Source organism: Populus alba, chromosome 7 (assembly GCF_005239225.2).
Source record: "Populus alba chromosome 7, ASM523922v2, whole genome shotgun sequence".
Classification (NCBI taxonomy): Eukaryota; Viridiplantae; Streptophyta; class Magnoliopsida; order Malpighiales; family Salicaceae; genus Populus; species Populus alba.
Genome location: NC_133290.1, coordinates 3,692,048 through 3,715,528, shown reverse-complemented (window position 1 = coordinate 3,715,528; position 23,481 = coordinate 3,692,048). Strand labels below are relative to the sequence as shown.

General features: G+C 33.7%; 3 protein-coding genes across 3 annotated transcripts; 2 read left to right on the top strand and 1 right to left on the bottom strand.

Moving 5' to 3' along the window:
- On the bottom strand, window positions 1-6,528 carry LOC118063089 (D-2-hydroxyglutarate dehydrogenase, mitochondrial). Its single transcript, XM_035077006.2, has 15 exons — window positions 6,325-6,528; window positions 6,003-6,250; window positions 5,811-5,912; window positions 5,660-5,707; window positions 5,275-5,345; window positions 4,614-4,732; window positions 4,129-4,224; window positions 3,922-4,031; window positions 3,044-3,124; window positions 2,268-2,368; window positions 1,632-1,740; window positions 1,116-1,221; window positions 648-733; window positions 430-555; window positions 1-306 (listed from the first exon to the last, which is right to left on the bottom strand). The coding sequence occupies exons 1-15, from the start codon at window positions 6,425-6,427 to the stop codon at window positions 211-213; spliced, it is 1,602 nt and encodes a 533-aa protein (XP_034932897.1). The 5' UTR covers window positions 6,428-6,528; the 3' UTR covers window positions 1-210.
- A 1,704-nt stretch (window positions 6,529-8,232) lies between these two features.
- Window positions 8,233-12,628, top strand: LOC118063090 (CDK5RAP1-like protein). Its single transcript, XM_035077007.2, has 3 exons — window positions 8,233-8,669; window positions 9,634-10,709; window positions 11,563-12,628. Exons 1-3 carry the CDS (start codon window positions 8,248-8,250, stop codon window positions 12,066-12,068), a joined length of 2,004 nt encoding a protein of 667 aa, XP_034932898.1. The 5' UTR covers window positions 8,233-8,247; the 3' UTR covers window positions 12,069-12,628.
- Window positions 12,629-17,600: 4,972 nt separating this feature from the next.
- On the top strand, window positions 17,601-23,481 carry LOC118063091 (3-epi-6-deoxocathasterone 23-monooxygenase CYP90C1). The gene is made up of 9 exons (XM_035077009.2): window positions 17,601-18,047; window positions 19,455-19,779; window positions 19,898-20,047; window positions 20,278-20,565; window positions 21,787-21,876; window positions 22,026-22,104; window positions 22,268-22,374; window positions 22,678-22,805; window positions 23,116-23,481. Exons 1-9 carry the CDS (start codon window positions 17,824-17,826, stop codon window positions 23,210-23,212), a joined length of 1,488 nt encoding a protein of 495 aa, XP_034932900.1. The 5' UTR covers window positions 17,601-17,823; the 3' UTR covers window positions 23,213-23,481.

Below are 23,481 nucleotides of genomic sequence, written 5' to 3'. Positions count from 1 at the left end.
TAGAGGAAATATTGTTTATTTATAGCAGTGTCAATGGGATTTAAGCATTCAACATGATACATATGCATCTTGAGCGTTACAGGGCACATAGTTATCCCATAAAATACGAGCAACAGTGTTCTTTCTTCAATTACCCCCACAAGGCCTAGTCAGATATTATCCACAGGCAATGATAAGAAAGTCCACAGTGAGGAAAAGGGTCCCAGGAACTTAGCTGTAAGAGCAGAGGGAGTGAGGAAGAACTTTATATGGGTTAAGGATTCCATGGGGGTCCAGCAATTTCTTGATAGAAGCCATCAGTTGCACCTATCCAAATGAATTCCACGCAATTCAGACATTATCACGTAAAGAAACCCCACATTATCCAAATACATGCCAGGAAATATGCATTTCTAATATTTTCAAATGTGAAAATGAAAAAATGCTCACAGTTTCATGTGACTTGCTATAGAATATCTCATTGGCTTTCATCAGTCCCAGGCCATGCTCTGCACTTATACTCCCCCGGTGCTTAGATGTCCACTCATATACGTAGGGTTCAATCTGTGCTAAAATCTGCTAACGCCATTGATAAATTAATTAAGAGTCACATAATAGCCAGAACAAAAATAACTCAAAGACGTCACTGAAGAAGAAAACTAAACTACCTTATCATCGTATCGCGGTGCTGAAACATTTAAATGCAAATTGCCATCTCCAAGATGACCATATCCCACTACATTTGCTGATTGACCTAAAAAATAGACAGGGAGAACGAAAAATGGGGTCAGCTGATGAGTTTGTACCGGACATACTGCAGAGTATCCAATCACACTCTATATAAAGAATAAAGTTGCCTATATAAATAATACAACCCAAAGAAGAGAAATTTAGTGAGAAATTCTTGTTCAGCCTCCAGCACAAGCATGGCACAATGTTTCTTTATTCAATTCTCTTCCTTTTCTCTTGAGGGGTGGCAATGTTCAAATCTATTGTTAATTTTAGTTATTCTGCTAAATCTGTTACTGAACATGCTGCAAGTTCACCCCTGCAAGCTACCAATGCAACCTCACACTAGCGTGCAAAATGAATGTCCAACAATTCAAAATTTAAGAGGTAATGCTGCCTTTTCTCACCGAGTCTTAATCGCATTTCCTCAACAAGACTGTACATTTTTTCGACCGGTATTGATAGATCATATTTGTATACAGGCCCTGCTCTCATCAATGCTTCTGGTACACCCTGCAGCCATACAAAATGATCCAACAAACAGAATATTAATATCTATACCATGCGTTCGTTCCCAAACTACTATTGTTGATGAAGAGCAGAAGCACAAGAATATGAATTCATGATATATAACCCATAGAGAAATTTTTACAGTATGGATCTTTGTTATTATCATCACACTAAAGTGGTTTTCTTTCTCCATGTTTGATTTTTCCAACACCCACACAACCATATAATTATTTCCAAATGTAAACTAATGATTAGAGGGCACAGTGTGTACATGGAGAACATCAGGTTAAGGTTTGTAGCATAGGTAGAGATAATCATGTCTCAACTGTCAAGAAACTAAACAGGACAGGACACAAAATAGTCAGAAATGTGTCAGGTAGACATGAGAAAATTTGACTGAGTTTAATGGGAACCTCGCGTATACGCCAAAATGAGGATGCCTGATTTATGTCTTGAGCAAGAACCCCATCAGAAATTAAACCAGATTCCATTGAGTGAAGCAGGAAGGCCTCAAGCTTCTCTCTGTAAGCAGTTGTATAAAATTTTCAGTTTTAGCATACTGGGCATCATTTGATCAATCTATACAAGGAAGAATACAAGAAAAGATGATAACCCAAGCATGCTATAATGATTAATGAAAAGATAAATGGCAAACAATGTTAGCAAATGAAAGGTGTTAACTTGTACAGAACTTCCTCTCGGGGGAATACATTAGTTACGTAATCTATTGGTCATTCAACGGGTCATGAGACAGCTATATTCTATTGTCCATTCATTAAGGGGCATAAGTAAGCACTTGAGGTTGGAGCTTATTCCAGTGTTTTGCATGGTAAGGTGAGGCGTTTCAGGATGACAAATAAAAATAAAAAGCTATATCTTGCTTTCTATTCAGCGATGCACTCAGAATTAAAAATCTCAAATTATTCTGAGAAACATGAACTAAAGTTGCAACTACCAAAATTTAAATAGAAGAAAGAGGTGTTATAGCAGCCCTTAGCAAATGCTGATTCAATTTTTGAAAGGAAGAGGAAAACTGGTGAGAAGGTTACTTGTCATAAGATTCATCACTGCCTGTTGTCTCGATCAGCACATAAAAGTTGTGTACTGCAGAAGGCAATGGATTCCGAACACCTTCTAAATGGTTTAGAACCTGCCACATAAAACACAATAAGTGAACACGAAATAAAATCGAAGTTAAGGCAGCTACAAAATCTGGATTTCTTCAATAAAATAAACATGAACTGCAAGATAATCCACAGAAGAAAATTTCTTACAAACCATGACAAAGAATGAATTTGTAGATTAAGTGTAGATCACACTGCTATGTAGTCCACAACATGTAATGCTATAAATTGCTTTTGTCACCAGAATATAAAACTCATGATATTCAAATTTTCTTGCATGATTATTAAAATAGTTATTCCATATACTTGACCAAGAAAACAAAACTTGAATACGGAATATGATTGCAGAAACTCAAGGTTGGTTCTCAAATATCAACAATTCCAGTAGGGTAAGGAAAATTTTAAAGAATAACTACCCTTCATTTAAACCATGAAATCATGTTAAATATGGGACTTCTTCTATATTCTTCAGGAAGGATAAGAACTATCATAGCAAATAACTCAAATTACACTCATATATACCTTCACCAGTGATTACAGAAACATTCATTAAATTGTTGATCTGAATTTGAATGGTGGTAAGAAAAAAGGTCTAAGACATAACTTTAATTTCTTAAAGTGTTTTTAATCAGATTGTAATTTCTTGCTTGATGTGAGATAAGTAGAAAAGGAGACAATCATTAGATTTAGAGCAACTATACCAAATCCATTGCATGGCTATCCAAAAATTCAAATGCAGACAGAATCTCTCCAAGTTTCCTCTTTGCTTCTGATAGAAGTTTCTGATAGGACAAAAATAATGTGAGGCAAGAACACTTCTTAAACTCAAATTTAAAAGAATTGAGAGATATTGCAAAAGCAAGTTTATAAACATACTATGGGTTTAAACCTTGGTCTTTCCAGAAAACAAAAGGCATTTACTTTTAGCCATTTGCACATCATTTCAAATATGAATCCTTACATTCATGTCCCTGTTTGAATCCCCCACCCAAAAAGCTATCAGCTTTAGCAAATTGTAAAACAGGAAAAAAAGTCTCATTCTTCCAAGCCCTTTAATACTCTCCTAATCCTAATCATTATAATTAGCCAAGTAACATGACTGCAATTAAAACTTTGGAAGAAGAAAAATCTGATTCAAATGTCAGATGGAAGTGATAAAGCTCCAGTATTCTGATTTAGCATGAAGTTTCTTGTTCCATATGTTCTAGCTTACTCTGCAGTCTATGGTTTGTATGGTACTGTAGCAGGGTGTAGCCAATGGAAAAATGTTCCTAGGTTTAGTTGTTTGGGTTATTAAGGTCCTAAGCAATAATGAGATGTTTTGATATGAACTAAGGATGACTAGAAACAAAGATTCAGTTCCTATCAAACCGAACAATGTAAGAAGTATAGAACAATTCTCAAGAATTCAACAAGAGGGTGGAACACATACTGATAAAGCAGGGCAAGAACTACATCCACTAGAAATATGTATGCATGCACATATTTAATTATTTGTATATTCTGTAGCAAAAACATATAGAAAAAATAACATATTTTCAGATGATGAAGCTTCAGTCATTTTCACTTGAAAACATACTTGGCAGCTCAGATAATCTTCACATGCAAGGAATGCTATGTTCACTGAAGATAGCTTTGGGGGAGTAAGAATTGAAACTTTAGTTACAATTCCCAATGAACCTTCACTTCCTACATCAATGATAGCAAAAATACATGAATTGGACCATCTAGAAAAATTGGCTGGTGATAGGGAAAAATAATCCAAAGCAAAGTGATTGGCATATACCTATAAACAGATGCTTCAAGTCATACCCTGTATTATCTTTACGTAATGTCCCTAGCATGTCAAGCACATCACCATTTGCCAGAACAGCCTCAAGACCTGTAAGATTGGCCAAGAATATGCTTTCTAATAACTGGCATCACAAAAATTATAGATATACAGAAGTGTGATGATACGGACACAAATTAGACATCTATAACTCCCCTATAATATCCAAGCATTACAGCATAATTTTATGGTCATGCTTGAATATGCTTTGTAATAACTGGCATCACAAAAATTATAGATATACAGAAGTGTGATGATACAGACATCTATAACTTCCCTATAATATCCAAGCATTACAGCATAATTTTATGGTCATGTAGCAGGACCCAACAACATAATCAAATTCGTCTCATTTTACATAGTCATATGAATAAGGAGTGTCAAAAAAAAAAGTCTTCAAGTTCTTAACAAATCATGACTTGATAGATTACAATTCTCACCGAGTACATTCCCATGAAGAGAGCCATAACGGACAAGGCGCAAACCACCTGCATTGGTTGAAACATTTCCACCAATTTGGCAGCTTCCTTTTGCACCTAAGTCCAGTGGCATTATAAATCTGAATGGAAGTTTAATTTACTTGAATGCAGAATGAATTAAAATGCCAAACTTCGATTTGCTATAATTTCAATCACATGGGTCAAAGATCAAAACATGTGTGAAAGAGTACAATGACAATGGTACTTTAAAAGCAAGAAAGAAATTCGATGCAACAAAAAATGAAAATAAAAAACAAAAGAAAGAAAAATCAGTATCATATTTCTCTGCAAACTGAAAGTAGATTTTCATAAATTCTCTTACGAAAAATTCGTTCAAATAGTTTAACACAAAGTCCTCTGGAATTACTGAAAATCTCAAGAAATTCATAAAAGTATTCAGCTACATAGTGAAGGATTAATAAAAATGACTAAACTGCACTCTCACCAAGAAAATTATCAGCAATCAAAGTAATATCCATCACTATTCAAGAAGGAGAAATATCAATAACTAAACTTGATTTCTTTTTATTATTATTATACATTATAGAATCTCTTTTCCTTATAGTTTAAAATGCACTACAAGTCCCGTCAGAAAAGAAAATGAAGTTTATTGAACAATTACCCTTGGTTATCCAGGTAAGAAATAAGATTTTCCAATATGCATCCAGCTTCACAAACTAGTATGCCACTGACCTGAAATGCACCACGAGGTAATCACTTTCTAATTGGGTTCAGAAATATAATTCAACTTTGTCTATACTAGAATTTGCAAATCAATTACTAGAACACTGCATTTTTATTTCACACTTTCTAGACACTTATTGAAATAAAGTCAGCCATTGCTACAGAAAAATAAAAATAAAAACAAAATAATAATGACTCTAGGAACTTTGAAATGATGCAAAAAGATCTTGAACCCATTGCTACAAAGTATAGCTAGTGAATAAATTCAAAAGTTGCAACTGCAGGAACCACGGAGAAACCATAAATGCCACAAGACTGTCTACCTTGTCAAAAGCTATAATCTTATTCATTGAACCCGCATTGATAATCACCTGCACAAAATATAATCAAGAAGCACTTGAACATGAGATAATTTCCAGACACACAGGCACGCACACACTCCTAAACACACACACACAAAGAAGATTACATTACCTCATCGAAAACCGGCACACTTCCACCAACAAGTCCAGTATTTCCACCTTGTGGAACAACTGCCAACCGCCTCGAATTACAATATTCTAAAATCTTAGAAACCTAGCACACACACAAAACCAAATAAATAATAATAAAACTGCATTAATTCATCATATAATAGAGAATTTAATAAATAAATAAAAAACGAACCTCCTCGGTGTTTCTAGGCAAGAGTAATAGTTTGCTGGATCCTTTATATTTATGCATCCAATCAATATTTGCTGTCTCCAATCTATCTTCATCTTGAACCACGTTGTTCTCCCCTAACACTCCCTTGAAATAACTCACGTCATCGGAATTCAGACTCGAGAACGACGGATTCCTCTCAACTTTCGTCGCTAAAGAACCGAAACTTCTGTACAGTTGTGGATTCCGACCTCCACTTCCGAGCGGCAAAGCTGTTTAAAACAAGAAATTTCAAAGTTTCGTTACAAGTTGCAGGATTATTACTAGGATTAGAGAGTGATTGTACCTGAAATGGAGCGATAGATTGGATTATTGGAGGTTAATTGACGGTTAACAAGTGATTTTATCGATTGTTTCAGGAGGCGATGAGTCACTTTGTACTTATCCATGATCTCCTCTTTGTTGCTATTTCTTTTTTTCTGATGGCGTGATTAATTTTGCTTGCTTGCTTTCTTTACCGTTATCTGCGAGTGCACTGGTTTATCAGGAGTAAGCAGTAGTATCCTGAGATATTTTTATATTCTTTTTTTTTTTATATGATTATCTTTTTTAAAAATGTATTTTAACGAGTAACTGGTAGAGCATGTAATATAAAATTTTCCCTGGTTTACATGACCATGTTATTAAATTCAATTCAACTGATCAATCTTGAAACTTAACAATTTAATTCCTTACCTGCACGAATTTAAAATAAAACTAGGTAGAAGTTCACCTATCATGGCCTAACCAGGTTTGCCTGTCCAGAGATAATCTAATTGACGTTCGGATGAAATAAAATAAATAAATAAAAAAAATTAACATAACTTATTTGGTTAAAATTAAACTATATTAAAGTTATTTTGACGTAAATCAATTAACTTTGTCAATTCAAATACAACCCATTTGATAAATAAAATAAGTTTATGGATGAAATTAATTGAAAAAACCTTTTACTTCAATTTCTTATCTAATTTAAATTTAAAATTAAATTGTGTTAAAGTAGTGTTGATATGATCCAATCAAGTTAGTTAGTCAAAAAAATAACCTAAATAATTATTAAATAAAAATGAAAGAACAAAATTAAAGAGAAAAACACTAAATTCAAAATAAAATAATTCAGCTTCGTGATATCATTTAGTTCTCTCGGTTTGTATAAGTAATCTACTAACCTTGGTATCAATTCTTTTCAACGAAACTATTTTTTATGCAAAAAGATAATATTTAAATGCTACAAATATGTTTTTTTAAAACAAAAATACATGTATGACTTTGATCATTAACTTGATTGGATTAAATATGATGGCATTATTTTAATTAGATAAGAAAATAAAAAAATAGCAATAAGTTGATCCAATTTAAAAACAAAAATGTTTAGGATAGCCTTGGAAAAAAAAATATTTCAAAACAAAATAAAAGATGTATTTCAATTCACAATTCATAAAACATGCAAGAGTTCAATAGAAAGAAAAAATACATAAAAAAGGTCATGGTCAACTCAAGTTGATATAGTAAAACTGTAATCCTAATAATTAAGGCTGAAATCAACCTTATATATCCCGTCAAATCATGGTTCAGATTATAAAATTAGAATAACTCAATAAAAAAAAATTTATAAATTATTTTTAAAAATATATTAACTTTTCAAACTTATAATCCAAATTATTAAACATGAGGCATCATATTTGACAAAATCTTGAAACACACCTCTCAATCAATCAATCAAATATCAAATAATGAAACTAAAAAAAAAATCAATTGTATAAAAGGATTTTAAAAAATAAAAATTAAAAAAATGATCAAAATTAAAATATAAAATATTTTTTTATATTTAACTGAGAAAAAAAAAATCAAAAGAATAAAAATTAAAATTTTTATAAATTTTTTTATTTAAAGGTGAAAATTTAAAAGAATGATAATTTTAAAAAAAAACTAAGAAAAAAATATAGATTATAAAAATGAGGACTAAATTGAAAAATATAATATTATTTATTTTGGACTGAATGAGAAAATTAAAAATTAATAAAATTTTTATAAATAAATTAAAATTAAATTAAATTAAAGAAAAATAATGAAAACTTTTCATGCCTCTTAGCCATTGTTAATAAGCAACTTGTATTGATCCAGTGCAAGCCTGGCCGGCCGTGGGGCTTGGTATGAATTGGAAGCAATACAGGAGAGACGTTCTCTCAAATACGGAAATATAATTGGGCCGGTACGGGCCCATTTAAAAATGGGAAGCAAATACTCAAAAACTGCACCGTTTTTTTGGGAAATACAGAGATACAAGACGACGGTAATCCCTATCCAGCTCCTGTTCAGCGCTGCTGCTACAGACTCCTCTCTTCTTGGCTCTGTTTCTCTCATGGCGTCTTCTCTCGCATCATCTCTTTCAACGATCCAAAGGCGATGCTGCTGTTTAACTCTCAGGTCTCCCTCTTCAAAGAAACCATGCCCTTCTTATTATCATTGCTATCGACATTTCAATAAAGGACCACTCAAAAAGAGGAACTTCTCTCTCACTCTATCAAGAAACTTCTCTCAGTCTCACCTTTCTAAGAACACTCAAGGTCCTGGCCTTCACCACTTTGTTGCTCAAGCTGCTTCCTCAGCTTCCGCCCCCGTCTCCGCTTCTGCCTCTCAAACACAGCCCCAGTGAGTTCTTATTTATTTTCTTTAAAGGGTTCTGGATAAAATTGACTTTGGATGTTTATTTTTAATGACTCCTGTTTTAAAATGATTTAGTTGATACTGCTATCCTTTTTTCTTGTGGAAATGCTGCTTTAGGGAGTTTAGAACAGAAGGGTTTCCATTAGAAATGGGTTTTTTGCGTGATGGGTGATGGAAATACTAAAGATTTATGGCTCAAATAACCAAGCTTATGCAGGAAATGTAATTCAATTACCTCTGGTTTCCATTGAATTCTCTTTGAAGCAAGTTTTTAGAAGTGAAGGGCTTTGTGAAGATTTAAACTTAGCTTCTCAATGACAAGTTAATGTCTGAAAGGGAACCAAATCATGATTTCTTTCCATTGAATTCTCAAGTGAAAGTAACTGTAAAGACTAGGACTTTAGAGCTTAATACGAAGTTAATACTTGCAATATAATTCAATCTCGGTTGCTTTCAATTGGATTCTACGTGAAACAGGTTCCTTTACTGAAGGGATCTATAAAGATTGAAGCTTTAGAGCTTAATATTTAATAAACAAGTTAATGACTGAACTGCAAGTCACATCTATGCCTGCTTCCCGTCGTATTTTCTTTGAAACTGGTTTGTTTGTGAACTCGCCGTTAACATCAAAACTTTAAGGCTTAATAGCTGATTTTATGCTTGAAAGGCAATTCATTTATCATTGGTTTTGATTGAATTCTCTTTGAAACAAGCTCTTTAGCAAAAGTTGCTTTAAAGATTGAAACTTTAGTGCTTGATAAGCAAGTTCATGCTAGAAGATCGCTATCCAATTTTATGCTCCTCAAAACATGTTTCTTTGGTGTAGGTTGCTGTAAAGATTGAAAATGTAGGGTTAAAAATGAGATAAATGCTTGAAATGCAATTCAGTTATGAACGTTGGGCATTGTATTTAACAGAATTTGTTCTTTCTTTTTTAATTTCTGTCAAGATTTGTGCCAGCTATAGAAGTCCCACCAGATATTGAAATTCTGCCAAGAGGCCGTATTTATCATGAGACTTATGGGTGTCAAATGAATGTAAATGACATGGAGATTGTTCTATCTATCATGAAGAATGCTGGATATAGTGAAGTTGTGGATGTTCCTGAAAGTGCAGAGATCATATTTATTAATACATGTGCTATAAGGGACAATGCAGAGCAAAAGGTCTGGCAGAGACTTAATTACTTTTGGTTTCTAAAGAGACACTGGAAGAGCAATGTTGCCATTGGAAGGTCACAGTCGCATCATCCACCAAAGGTTGTTGTGCTGGGTTGTATGGCTGAGAGGTTAAAGGATAAGATATTAGATGCAGATAAGATGGTTGATGTGGTTTGTGGACCTGATGCTTATAGAGATTTGCCACGATTACTGGAAGAGGTCGATTATGGTCAGAAAGGGATCAATACCCTTCTCTCACTTGAAGAGACTTATGCAGATATTAGTCCTGTGAGGATCTCTAAAAATTCTATTAATGCTTTTGTGTCCGTGATGAGGGGTTGCAATAATATGTGCTCGTTTTGCATTGTTCCTTTTACTAGAGGGAGAGAGCGATCACGTCCTGTTGATTCAATAGTGAAGGAGGTGGCAGAACTCTGGAAAGAAGGTGTAAAAGAGGTAACTCTTCTTGGCCAGAATGTAAACAGCTATAATGATGCATCTGAGATTGAAAAGGAAGTTGAACCTGGATCAAATTGGAAGTATAGTGACGGTTTTTCCAGCACGTGCAAGGTGAAAAGGGTAGGTTTACGTTTTTCAGATCTCTTGGATAGGCTTTCCACTGAATTTCCTGAAATGCGATTCAGATACACATCACCACACCCTAAAGATTTCCCAGATGACTTATTGTATGTAATGCGGAACAGACATAATATCTGCAAATCTATCCATTTACCTGCTCAAACTGGGAGTAGCACAGTTCTTGAAAGAATGCGTAGGGGATATACTAGAGAGGCATACTTAGATCTTGTGCAGAAAATCAGGAGAATTATTCCAGATGTAGGGATAACCAGCGACTTCATAAGTGGTAAGAGATCCTATCAAAATGGCTTCATTTTCCATAAAATTGGAACTTGCACCTCTCACAACTTTTTATGCTTAGATGATATATCAAAATTCTGTTTCACCTATAGGTTGTCTTAGTTTACTGTGGAGTGAGATATGTGGGGTTCGATTCCCATGCTTGTGTCCTGGTTAGTCGTTTTGCTTTTTCACCCATGTAACCAAATCATTAAGTTGAAAGGGCTTAGGAAAAATATTTTCTGATTACTACCTGTAATTTTTTGGGGCCTAATATATCAGGTTGTCACTGAGACAAACCTCCTTGGTGTGATTTCCTAGTTCTCTTACATCATAGGAGTTAATATTGGGTAAAATAATATAAGCAGCTTTATTTTTGGGCCTGTTTACCTTGAATCCTGCTGTTCATGTCAGAGCTAAGACCAACTGAACGCTTATACGTGCTCTAGTACTCTTTAGAATGTCTGGTGCTGATTTTGTTCTTGTCCCATGTAGTTTGTGCTTTATCCTGTTGGAATTTCATAGGTTTTACCATTTTCTCATTCGTGCAGTTATACGAACTGATTTTAGGACTACTGCACGCAGTTTTACTTCCTTGTCTTTAGTATCGTTGCCATTCTCTCCCTGCTCTCGCAAGTTCCCCAACTGGCCTTTATGAGAAGAGAATTTCTTTTCTTTTGACAAACCATCCTCCTGATTTGTTGATGCTCGTATCTATTTGTCAATTTAATTTAGATTTAGATTTTTCACATAGGAATTCCCTCTGGTTTTGCATATACAACATCTATGTGCCTTAGTTTTTATGATGTTAAACCTCAGTTTTGATATTGCCCTCTTAATTCCTGGGCTCATTTCTACAGGTTTCTGTGGAGAAACTGAAGAGGAACACCAAGACACACTAAGTCTTGTAAAGGCTGTTGGTTATGATATGGCATATATGTTTGCATATAGCATGAGGGAAAAAACCCATGCCCATAGGAACTATGTTGATGATGTCCCTGATGAGGTCAAGCAGAGGAGGCTTGCAGAACTCATTGAGGCTTTCCGTGAGAGTACAGGTCAGTGTTTTGACTCCCAGATTGGATCTGTCCAACTTGTTTTAGTGGAAGGGCCCAACAAGAGAGCTCCAGACACAGAACTTATTGGCAAGAGTGACAGGGGCCATAGAGTTTTATTTACCAATCTGCCACTGCCAAATCGAAATGAGGATGGAAGTCAGGCGCGGAACCCCATGGTTGGTGATTATGTGGAAGTTCTTATATTGAAATCGACACGTGCTTCCCTCTTTGGAGATGCACTTGCTATTACCACATTGAGTTCATTTTACAACAATCTTGACCAAAAAGCTGTTGCCTGTGCAAGCTGATACTGAACAGCACTAGCTGCCTGGAATGGCATCCATTTCCATTTTTCAGTTAAATTATCATTAGATCATTCAAATGTATTCTTTCTTAGCATTGGTGGAGCTGTTTCTTGCTAGGAGATTCAGAATTTTGCATGCCAGCAGCCAGGACCTGCTGCCAATCTTGAACACTGAAGTAGCCTAGAGGTGCAAGGTGCCAGTGCTTAAGCTTTGGTGGAAGCGTTGAGGTTAATATTTGCAAAGCGTTCAACGCAATCAAGTCTTGCTTGAATAATGCTACGCAACACAGACTACCCAGTTCGTATCAAATGGAAAACTTCAGCCTGTTAGATTGCAGGATCCACATGCGGAGCCCACAAATTGGACGGCTGTTTTTCATGTGATGTATTTCCCTCATTTGCCTATATAGGGTCCAAGTCTTTTGTAAATGTAAAGGTATCGATCGAGACATTGAAATAATTTTTTGCGGGGGCTCCATTGAAGTAAGTTTCCCCGTGTTATTCTGTGCTGTTATATGCTTTGCTGCAAGTATGAAGATGAATTCAATTTGATGTTTCCTTGTATGCATTAGAACATAAATTGGTTGCAGATCGATAGTATAACAAGAAATTATTTCTTGCCACTTCCTCATTGCCGATCGCCTATAGTTGATTCCTCGAGCCAATCATGCCTTCTTCCGGACCTCAAAAGTGCTGGACAAATTACAACCTTGCCAACAGCAATCCATATCCATTTGATTCTGATTCTGCATCAATTGATTCCACTTCGTTGTGTACAGCTAGTGATTGAGCTTCGCTGGAGGCACGAACTCTCCATGATTGTATCTTGACCCCTACTGAGATGTTCAATGTGTCCCAGTCAAGGAGATCTTTCTAATGATCGCACCTCTCGTGATCAATCTGATGACTAATGCACAATTGATTACAGGCTCAATTATTGAACGGAACAAGAGTGGTCGAAGCTTATAATAAACATGCAGGAAAACGTCTCCACTTGCTCCTAGTGCAGCCATGACAGATGGCACCAACCGCAGTTGATTTTTCAGGGCCAAAAACACTTGCAAAAACCTAGTTGGATCACAACTCGTATTATACAAAAGTACTTACCTCGAGAGATGGTATGATAATATACTGAGCTGGTAATGTTCTGTGGACGGTGGGGGTGACGGTGACAGTGACAGTGATAGTACTGAGAATGATGAAGACAATACGAAGGTTTTCTCTGGTGTCCACAGCAGGAAAGTGGAGAGGAAGAGGAGATGGCTGACAAATTTCGGCGCCCTGAATAGTTCCAGTGGACTTGTCTTACGTGCCCACTGCATGTCCTTGAGTTGCGTGGCATCACACCAGCTCCCATCCAGGTGAATCATAGCCCAAATGCCTTTCTTCTTCTCCTTCTTCTTTGTTACAAAAGCTATCACCTTTTTTTTTCCCTCTTTTGATTTTACTGGTACAAAATTAAATCTCAAGTCAAAGCCTGTGTTTTTTTTATTGAAAAATGTTTTTTAATAAATATTTTTATGATTTTATATTATTTTTATGTTAAAAATAAATTTTAAAAATAAAAAATAAATTATTTTAATATATTTTTAAATAAAAATCAATTTAATAAACATGAAATAAATCATACATGGATTGAACTAGAAGCTTATGGGTAATAAAAACATTTAATTTATAGCTTCTACCATGTTGTCATTTAATATATATATTTGGTATTATAGTATTTGTTATTTTTTAAAATATTTCCTACTTAGAACTGCATTGGGTAATAAAAACATTGAATTTATAGTTTCTACCATGTTGTCATTTAATATATATATTTGATATTATAATAGATGTTATTTTTTAAAATATCTTCTATTTAGAATTGCATTGAAATAATATATTTTAAAAAAATAATTATTCTTAATATAAGCACATCAAAACGATTTAGAAATTAAAAAAAAAAATTAAATCAAAGAAAAAAATAATTTTTTTTAAAAAATGTTTTTTAAACACAAGAATAAACAAGTTTTAAGTAATGAATCATGAAAATAATAAATATTTAAAACTCAATAAATAAAACATAGATATTTAAATTTTTTTATCTATTAACTATTGAATCAAAATGTGAATATTAATGTTAATTTTATATTTTTAGATATTAAAAACCCTATTTGTTATTATTAAAAAAAAAAAAAAACCTAAAGGGCTCGGCTTTTTCCTATTCATTAGGAGAAGAAACACTGTAAATTTAGATAGTATTTTGACCACTTTGTCCTTCATTGCACTTAAAAATTACCTTGAAAGCAAGGGTGAAGTTATATTTTTCAGGGGATTCAAATATCATTTGCATATTGAAGGGGGGCGATTTAGTTATTTACTTTTTAAAATTTACAGAAAAAATATTTTTTCACCCTTAAAGCTGAAAAAATTGACCTTTACTTCGTAGGCTTTTATGTATTTTACAATTAATTTGCATGGTTAATTATCAATACTACTTTCAAAGCTTAAAAATATTGACATTGCAAAAAAGCCTTTTTTCCCTCTCTTTTCACAATTTTTGAAAAGTTAAATTACATATATGACATTTGACTTTAAAAAAAAAAGACTGCTTGGGAGGGTGTTTTAATCTTTGCAAATTGGTTTTTCTATAATATTTATATACCCTTGCATCCTATTTAGTAATTTCTTTTTTATGAATATTAATAAATTAATTAAATAGGCTGACGCATGTTGTTCACGCATCAATATGTTAATATCTCGCATGTCATTCTAGAGGTGCGTAAGATATACTCTGGTTATAAAAAAAACTTTCAACCATCGTCTCATCTAATGTGGTAATTGGTGGTGCAGCTCATGGGGTGATGTGTGTAGTTAGTATGGTGGCAATTTGACGACGATTAAGTTTTTTTCTCTTATCTTTTTCTTTTCTCTCTTCTGCTTTAATATTCGTGTATAACTTTTAAAAATTCAGCTGTGTTATTTAGTTTGTATTTCTTTTAAATTTGATCCTTATTTTTTTTTTTAAATCTAATGCTTTTTAAAGTTTATTTTGTTTTTTATTTTGACCCTCATCATTTAATCTCATTAGATTTTTGAATCCAATACCATTCTCATTTTTTTATTGCTATTTGTTTATAGTTTTTATTTTATTTATTTTGTCCTCTAGGATTTAATATAAATTTATTTGGTTTTCAATCTTGATCTTTATTTTTTTATTGTTCCTTTTTATCATTTTCTTTATTTATTTTATTTTTCAATTTAATCATTGATTGGTTTCTTTCAGTTATTTTCTTGTGCATGGTTTAGTCCTCATTATTTTGATTTTAGTCTTTTTATGATTTAGAACTTTGTGCTGTAATTTCTTTATACTTGCCTTTTACAGGGTGATCTCAGTTTCATAACTCGATCCATCAATTTCGATGATGAACCTAGCTTTAGTTTGGTATTTTTAAAAAATCCTTTTATTTATTTTTTCACCATGTGAGATTGACTTATTGGGTCCCGAGCTTCGTGATTTGTTATGCTTTCCTTCTTGCTGAGTTATTATTGTCTTATATCTCAGGTTGTAAGTTAGTTAAATCAACTTGGGTTGACTCGGTTTTTTTAAATTTATTTTTATTATTATTTGTTATTGAATTATTGACCCTTGAGCTTGTTTTATTGAATATTTTTTTTTTTTTTAAAAAAAAAGTTGTTTTGACGGGTTACCCTAGGTATGAGCTAGTCAAATTACTCCAGGCTAGCTTGCATTCTCTTGATAAGTTTTCTTTTCTATCTAATCATGGTCTTGTTTTGCTAGGTGTTTCCTTTAGAACTTTATTTTTTTTCGGTGTTTTTATGATTTTTTTTTTCATTATCTTACATAAATAATTTGCCTTTAAGCTTTGTTATTTTTTCACTTTTCTTTCTGTTTGGATATTTTGATAGCGAGTTAGTAAAGTTAACCTATGTTAACTCAGGTTTTTTTATGTTTTTTTTTCTTGGCTCATCTTTTTAAATTCTTTACTTATCTCGGTATTCTAGATCATGGGTTTGTCAAATTAACTTGGGTTGATTTAGGTTTTCTTATTTGACATTATAATTTTTGAATTTATTTATTGTTTTCATCTTTGATGTTGGGTGATTACATCTTGAATTTTACAATTATTTTTTATATTTTTATTTTTGCAAGTTGTTTTGGTCTCATATCATGAGTTATATTTTAATAAATTTAAGTTAATTTGTCTTGAATTATCGTCCACCAAATATTATATTTTTATGTTAAAACAATTAGAATTAACCCACGATATAATGCGGGTAATCTATCTAGTACACGGGATACATTGATGCGGAGACACAATCAGCAAATTGCTTTCAATTTTCATATTATGAAGGTCATTTTAGAGAGAAAGTATCATTTTAATTACATAATAAAATAATTTCCAAAGACCATATACATGTCCCTCACAGTGATTGTATATGAATGGTTTTGACCGAGGAGTTGGAAATTATATGTTCTTGTATAGTTTTAAGCAATGTATGTTTCACACATTTCTCTTTTAGTTTTATTTTTATAAATATAAGATTTATTTTGAAAAAGCTTAGAATATTTTTTTTTTTAAAGTTAGTTATATTCTAGCGATCTTTTCTTATATTAAAGAAATAATGATAATTTTTCTTAGCGTGATTTTTCCAATTGATAGCACATAATATTTAGTTGTATCTTGGAATTAATTTATACAACATGTAATGAATTTTTTAAGATGAAATTACATGTGAGATTCATTCATATTAAGGTTAAAATCAAGTTGGATTTTGTAATCCAACATAAATAAATGCTTAGTATAAAATATTAATATGTTTTAAAAACTAATTAAAAGCAAATGAGAGATTATTTTTTTTAAATCTCTTGGATAATAAAAATTTTAAATCCAAAATAATTTAGTGAATTGGATAATGGGTCCATGGGATGATGAGTTTAAATTTGAGTTTGGTCAATAAAAAATATTTGCTATCAAACCCCTGTTTGATGAGTAATTTCTTTTAATTCTTAAAATATCTTTATACATGAACTGATATATTAACTATATAATTAAAATAAATGTTATTATAAGTAATTTATCAATCATGAATATTCATTATAATTAATGAATATTCTTGAATTATATGAAATTAATGTTTTAATTTCAAAGTTCTTTGAATTGAATAGATATATTGGACAAGTGAAATGTCATCTGTAATCTCGTGAGTTATTCCCTTTCTTTATCTGGTTGTTGTTTCTTTTCTTATACTTATTCACCTACTATTCTTTTATATTTTAAAGTTTAGGTAATGTATTTCTAGATAGAGATTAAGCATAATTCATTCGTTGAGTTTTATTATAAATACACTTAGATAAAATGAAAATATATATATATATATATATATATATATATATATATATATATGGTAAATGAAGTGAAGACAAAATACATAGCCTGGCGGACTGGGTGCCCCCAATATGGCCAACTCATTAAATGATAGTTGCTCTAGATCTCCCGAATCTCCCCACTCAAGATATCTATGCCCCCTCTCATTCATTTCTCTTACAAGGAAAGGCTTCTCGTCAACCACCTCATAAAACCACACACGCACACGCAAGAGAGAGTAGGAGAGCAACATAGGACTAGCTAGTGCATGTAGTGATTAGAGGGTCAGCTTGGATAGCTCTGAAGTTAAGTTGCAGGGTCTGTGGCTTTCCTTTCTAGGGTTCCAAGCAGAATAAAGATAGAGAAAAGAGAGTTTTGTTCGAGAGAATGGAATGGTTTGTTGGTTTTTGGATTTTGGTTGGTATCTTTGTTGGATGGTGTTGGTACAGTAGAGAGAAGAGCAGCAGCAGCAGCGACGTGACGATGGAACAAAAGAGTGGAGTGCTTCCAAAGGGAAGCTTTGGCTGGCCTCTGATAGGAGAAACTCTCGACTTCATTGCTGCTGGCTACACTTCTCAACCTGTTAGTTTCATGGAGAAACGCAGATCACTGTAAGCTTTTAATTTCTCTCAGTTTCTTTCTTGCTTTTAAGATCTTCGATCTCCCTGCCTCTTCTCTAGCTAGCTAGTTAATTACATCCCCTGTGAGTTCAAAAGCTGATCATATCTTTAATCTCTTCTGCTTTCTTCTTCTTTCTTTTTTCTTTTTATATGAAAAGCTAATTAAAAAGTTAAAAGTGGGTACAAGTTCGCATGCTCACCAATATAGATTATTCAGGCCATGTTCTAGTTAGTCTCTCTTGGACGGTGTAGGGTTTCCATTTTTTATAAATTCGTTCCTGGTTTATATTTTATTTTTTTATCGTAATTAACATCATATATATACATATATATATCATGATTTTCTTTTTATATGAAAATAAATACAATTAAGGTACAAGTGCTGGAATTTCTTGTCATCGAATGTGTTCAAAGTTGTCTCAAAATTAATCTTCATGGAATTACTCAAGATAGATTGATAGATTTCTTTTCCATTTCTCCAAGCACTACTAGTAACAACCCAAGTCCTATGATCAACTGATCTAGTGTTTTACCTCTACAGAAAAACTTTACTACAAGATATGCCACATGAGTTAACATGGATTCATGCTCCAATATTCAGTTTTACATGATTAGAATTAGATACCATATTGCTATGATCTTCTACTTCTCCTTAATTTGCCGATCTGGCCAAGCATTATTGTTTCATTACAGCAAGTGTGTGTGATGGTGATGGTCTTGTTGATGATGATCATGATGATATAGTGTGGTTTTGCCAAAAATAAAATGCCTCTCGAGTTTTACTGTGAATATGTAATATCAAGCTTTAATTTTTTTTAGGGTTATTGAATTGCATGTTATGCACTCTATTTTTTGTCGTCGTTTTTTATCGAGCCCTTAAATTAATGAATTTTAATTAATACATTGTGAAATTGCATGTAGGGAAAAAAGAGAGAACCGTATCTCTTAATCTGTCCTCTTACGAAAGATTTTGTAAATCTGGTAGGCCAAAATGTTCTTTTGAGTACACAGATGTGCCTGCAACACCTTGACCAGTAACAATTAATTACCTTCAAGCCAATCTAAGCTCACAATGCCGACAATTTTTTCATGGTCTAGAGGCCATAGATAGACATGCCTAAGGTTCAGAAGTAGTGGTTTTCTAGACGAGTCAAACGTTTTTGCTAATTTGTAGCCTACCTTCAAGCCTATGTCCATAGAATACTGAAGCTCCTATATATCCTATTGCTTCCTCCAGTGAGCAAGCACAGCCTATGTCCCTATAGAGTTTTCAGCTCTGTACTGAAATGACAATTTTCTTATCATTTCATTTCATACAAGTGCCCTCTTTCTTCAATCAATGGAAACCACCAAACAAGGAATGGGTCAAAATCTGTGTGTCTGTGTGTATGTCTGCAGGTACGGGAAGGTGTTCAAAACACACATCTTAGGGACGCCCATCATAGTATCCACGGATCCAGCAGTGAACAAAGTTGTTTTACAAAACCATGGCAACATTTTTATTCCTGCTTATCCTAAATCAATCAGGGAAATATTTGGAGAATATTCTATACTTCAAACAAATGGAACTCTACAGAAGAAGGTCCATGCACTTATTGGTGGTTTCTTGAGGTCACCACAGTTCAAAACTAGAATTACCAAAGACATTGAGCACCATGTTAAACTCACCTTGACTTCTTGGAAGGACCGTCCCCTTCTACTCATCCAAGAAGAAACCCAAAAGGTTCATCTCTTCTCCTCCCTCTAATTTATATTCCTAAAGATATATAAGAAGTTCTTCGAGCCATACTTAAGGACTGATAACTACTGTTAAACTCTAATTCACTCTCTGAATGTTTCAGTTCACGTTCAAAGTCTTGGTTAAAGCATTGCTAAGTCTTGATCCAAGTGATGATTTGGATTTTCTTAAGAGAGAATTCGATGAATTCATCAAAGGATTGATATGTCTGCCGATCAAATTACCAGGAACAAGATTATACAAATCCCTAAAGGTAAAAATAAAAATTTATATTTTTGAAAGTATTATTACTTATCACTCAATAAAAATAGAAACACCATGTTATGTTTAGTTGGTGTCTTGTAATACAGAAAAGAAAAGGACATAAATGATAGAAATCTGTTTTGTTGAAGATATTGAAACGGCAGCGTAAAATGAATGTCTCACTGTCTCCGTCATTACCGATGTTATTTTCATAGGTTTTAACTTGTTATAAACATGCAGGCTAAAGAGAGAATATTCAAGCTAGTAAAAAAGATTGTAGAGCAAAGAAAATTGGGCTTGGAGAAATCAGAAGATCAAGAACATCAAAATACAATCCCTAATGATGCAGTGGACGTGCTTTTACGTGACATTTCTGGTGAACAAAATGACAAGCAATCTCTATCGTTGGATTTCATCATTTCACATATTATTGAGCTGATGATCCCTGGAGAAGAAACCGTGCCTATGTCCATGACCTTAGCTGTCAAATTCCTCAGTGACTGCCCTGTCGCTCTAGAGCTATTAACGGTATATATATCTATATGTATATTTATGTGTATTCAATCTTCTACCCTATATATCGACCACCACAAGATAGAGTTTGCATCTTTTTAATCTAACGGCTAGGATTATTCGAGGTTCACTGCTATATGGGCCATGCGTTGTCGGCTTCATCACGTATTGTGTAGTGGTTGACTTTTCTTAAAAAGTCTTTTTCAGTGGACACACACGTTAGCCCTTTTTAAAGGGCCCCACAACTCGTGGAAGCTTATGACCCGTACGATTATAGAGTCGAACGGCTGTCGGGCAAGGACCACCTTATTAACTATGTGTCTGTCAGGGTTGAGACCACTCTAGGCATCACTTTATTATCATTTATTATCAATATTAGTACAAGGTACTAAAACAAATTAGAGAGAACTATTTGTACTATGATTTTTAGACGTGGTTGTGAAAAATAATTTTATTTAAATTCTAAAATATTTATATGAATTAATCTTTTAAATGATACCAATTGGTTGATGTCTAATCTGATTGATTGATTGTTTATTTTAAAAAATCAAATCAAAAGATATTTATGATACAAAAAAAACATAATGTTTTGCTTGTCCATTTATTAATTGTTTTCATGTTGGGTTAGTGTTCCATGGAAGAAATAAATACAAAAGGATATAAATGTAATTAGTCAAGGAGTTAAGTTGATAAGAACATCTAACAATATTCAAGAACATGGTTTTGCCTTTGTATTAAATTTTAGCATCATGGTGTATTGATGGATTAGAACTTGCCAGTAGAAGCAATGATAAGAGCAGAAAAGTTTGTACTAGGAAAACGGAATGTTTTAAAAGAACTGCCTGTAATAAACGAACGTGAACTGGCTAGCTGCTGGTTGAAGCAGGATTTGGTTTCTGATATCCTTGGCTTGGCTTGGCTTGGCTTGCGTTTAGTCCCCAGAAAAACTACTAGTGAAGAGAGAGGCACCACTACTGTAGCATCGTCATGGTCATTACTACCGCTTCTAATTCGTATAGAATGTTCTGTTTCACTTAAATACACACTCATGTTTTTGTTTTTTCGATGGTAGCTCTGCTATGGTGCTATGTACCTAGGTTAGTACTAGAAGGATACCTCGCCACATCTACACCAGTGATTTATTCTTGAAATGTTGAAACTGAATGCATGGCAATAGTTTTTGCATATTGGAGGTTTTTTTGGTGGGGGTTAGTGATGTTTCCTGTGATTGTGTAGGAGGAGAACATGAAATTGAAGAGGCAGAAGACTGATTCTGGTGATGATTATTGTTGGACTGATTACATGTCCTTGCAATTTACTCAGAATGTAAGTAACAAATGTTGAAAGGGAAGATGAAAATGATGAATATTAATTTACAGTAGACCAAGGTCTCATCATTAAGCTAATTTCATGAGATAGATTATGAAATTATGTTTATCACTTCAGATTATTTGTTTGTTTGTCTATGACCCTAGGTGATAAATGAAACTCTTAGAGTAGCAAACATAATCAATGCAGTTTGGAGGAAGGCTCTCAAGGATGTAGAGATCAAAGGTGCGTGTGTGTGATCATTCGTTTGTGTTTCTTTTTTTATCCGTTTCCTACTGTGATTTGGAATTCCTGACGTAGTGAAAAATATGTTTCTAAAAATCGAGTAAGGATACACGCAAGTAATGTTTCTGGAAAATTATAAGAAACTTCTTGTTTAATTTTGCAGGAATTCTGATTCCGGAAGGATGGTGTGTCCTGACATCTTTCAGTTCTGTACACATGGATGAAGAAAATTATGAAAACCCATACGAGTTTGATCCATGGAGATGGGAGGTAAAACTGTAAAACCATTTTGATAGAGCCTAGAATCACCTCTGCTGTCTTTTTCTAGCAAGATAATAATTTTTGGTCCACAAGGGTCCCTTCCTATTAACCAGGGCGCTTGAGGAGGCTTCAGTCACTCTCAGTTTTCTTCTCAGCTGAAAAATTCAAAAAGAAAAACCCTAATCTTGTGAACAATGTGCTTTTCTTTTTAACTACAGAAAACAGGAGCTTCTGTTAAGAACAATTGCTTTACACCTTTTTAACTACAGAAAACTAATCTTGTGAACAATGTGCTGTTCTTTTTAACTACAGAAAACAGGAGCTTCTGTTAAGAACAATTGCTTTACACCTTTTGGAGGTGGACAAAGGCTATGCCCTGGTCTAGAACTATCCAGGCTTGAAATCTCCATCTTCCTTCACCATCTCGTCACAACTTACAGGTAATTTTGGTCCCTAAAATTATCTCATACTATTACATCTGATGTGCTACTCCCTCGCACATCTATGAGCATGATCTGTCTGGAATTGCTGAATAATTTCTTGAGAAATGATCGTATAGATGTTTAGGGCCTGCTTGCCTAGCCTGCCAGCTTCATTTCAAATTGTGGATGGCCACAAAACATAAAAAAGGAAGCTTTTATTGGCCAACCCGGTTTGAGATGCAGTTGACCCTGTAGACAAAAAGTCCATGCATTGGTTGTTAGTGCTCTTTAATCTCTTAATTTGGCTATTAAATTTCTCATACTGCAGATGGATTGCTGAAAAGGATGACATTATCTACTTTCCAACAGTGAAGTTGAAGAAAAAGCTGCCTATCAGAGTCACCTCCATTGGCAACTCTCCATGACCTAATTATCAACTGAAACCACCATGGGTTAGCCAATCTAGGAAGTTATATACAGATAATATCTAAACTTGTGGATAAATATAGCCAGACAGATCCATGTGTGGATGTGGGTTTCTGTGGGGCGGGGATGCCATTGAAGCTCTACATATACAGCCATAAGAGGCATAATAAAATGGCTAGGGACTCCCCTATCATGGTGTTAGTTCTTGTGTCACTGTCAATTTTATCACAGTAGATGGGGTCTCTACCCATTTGTCGGGCCTTTCAAA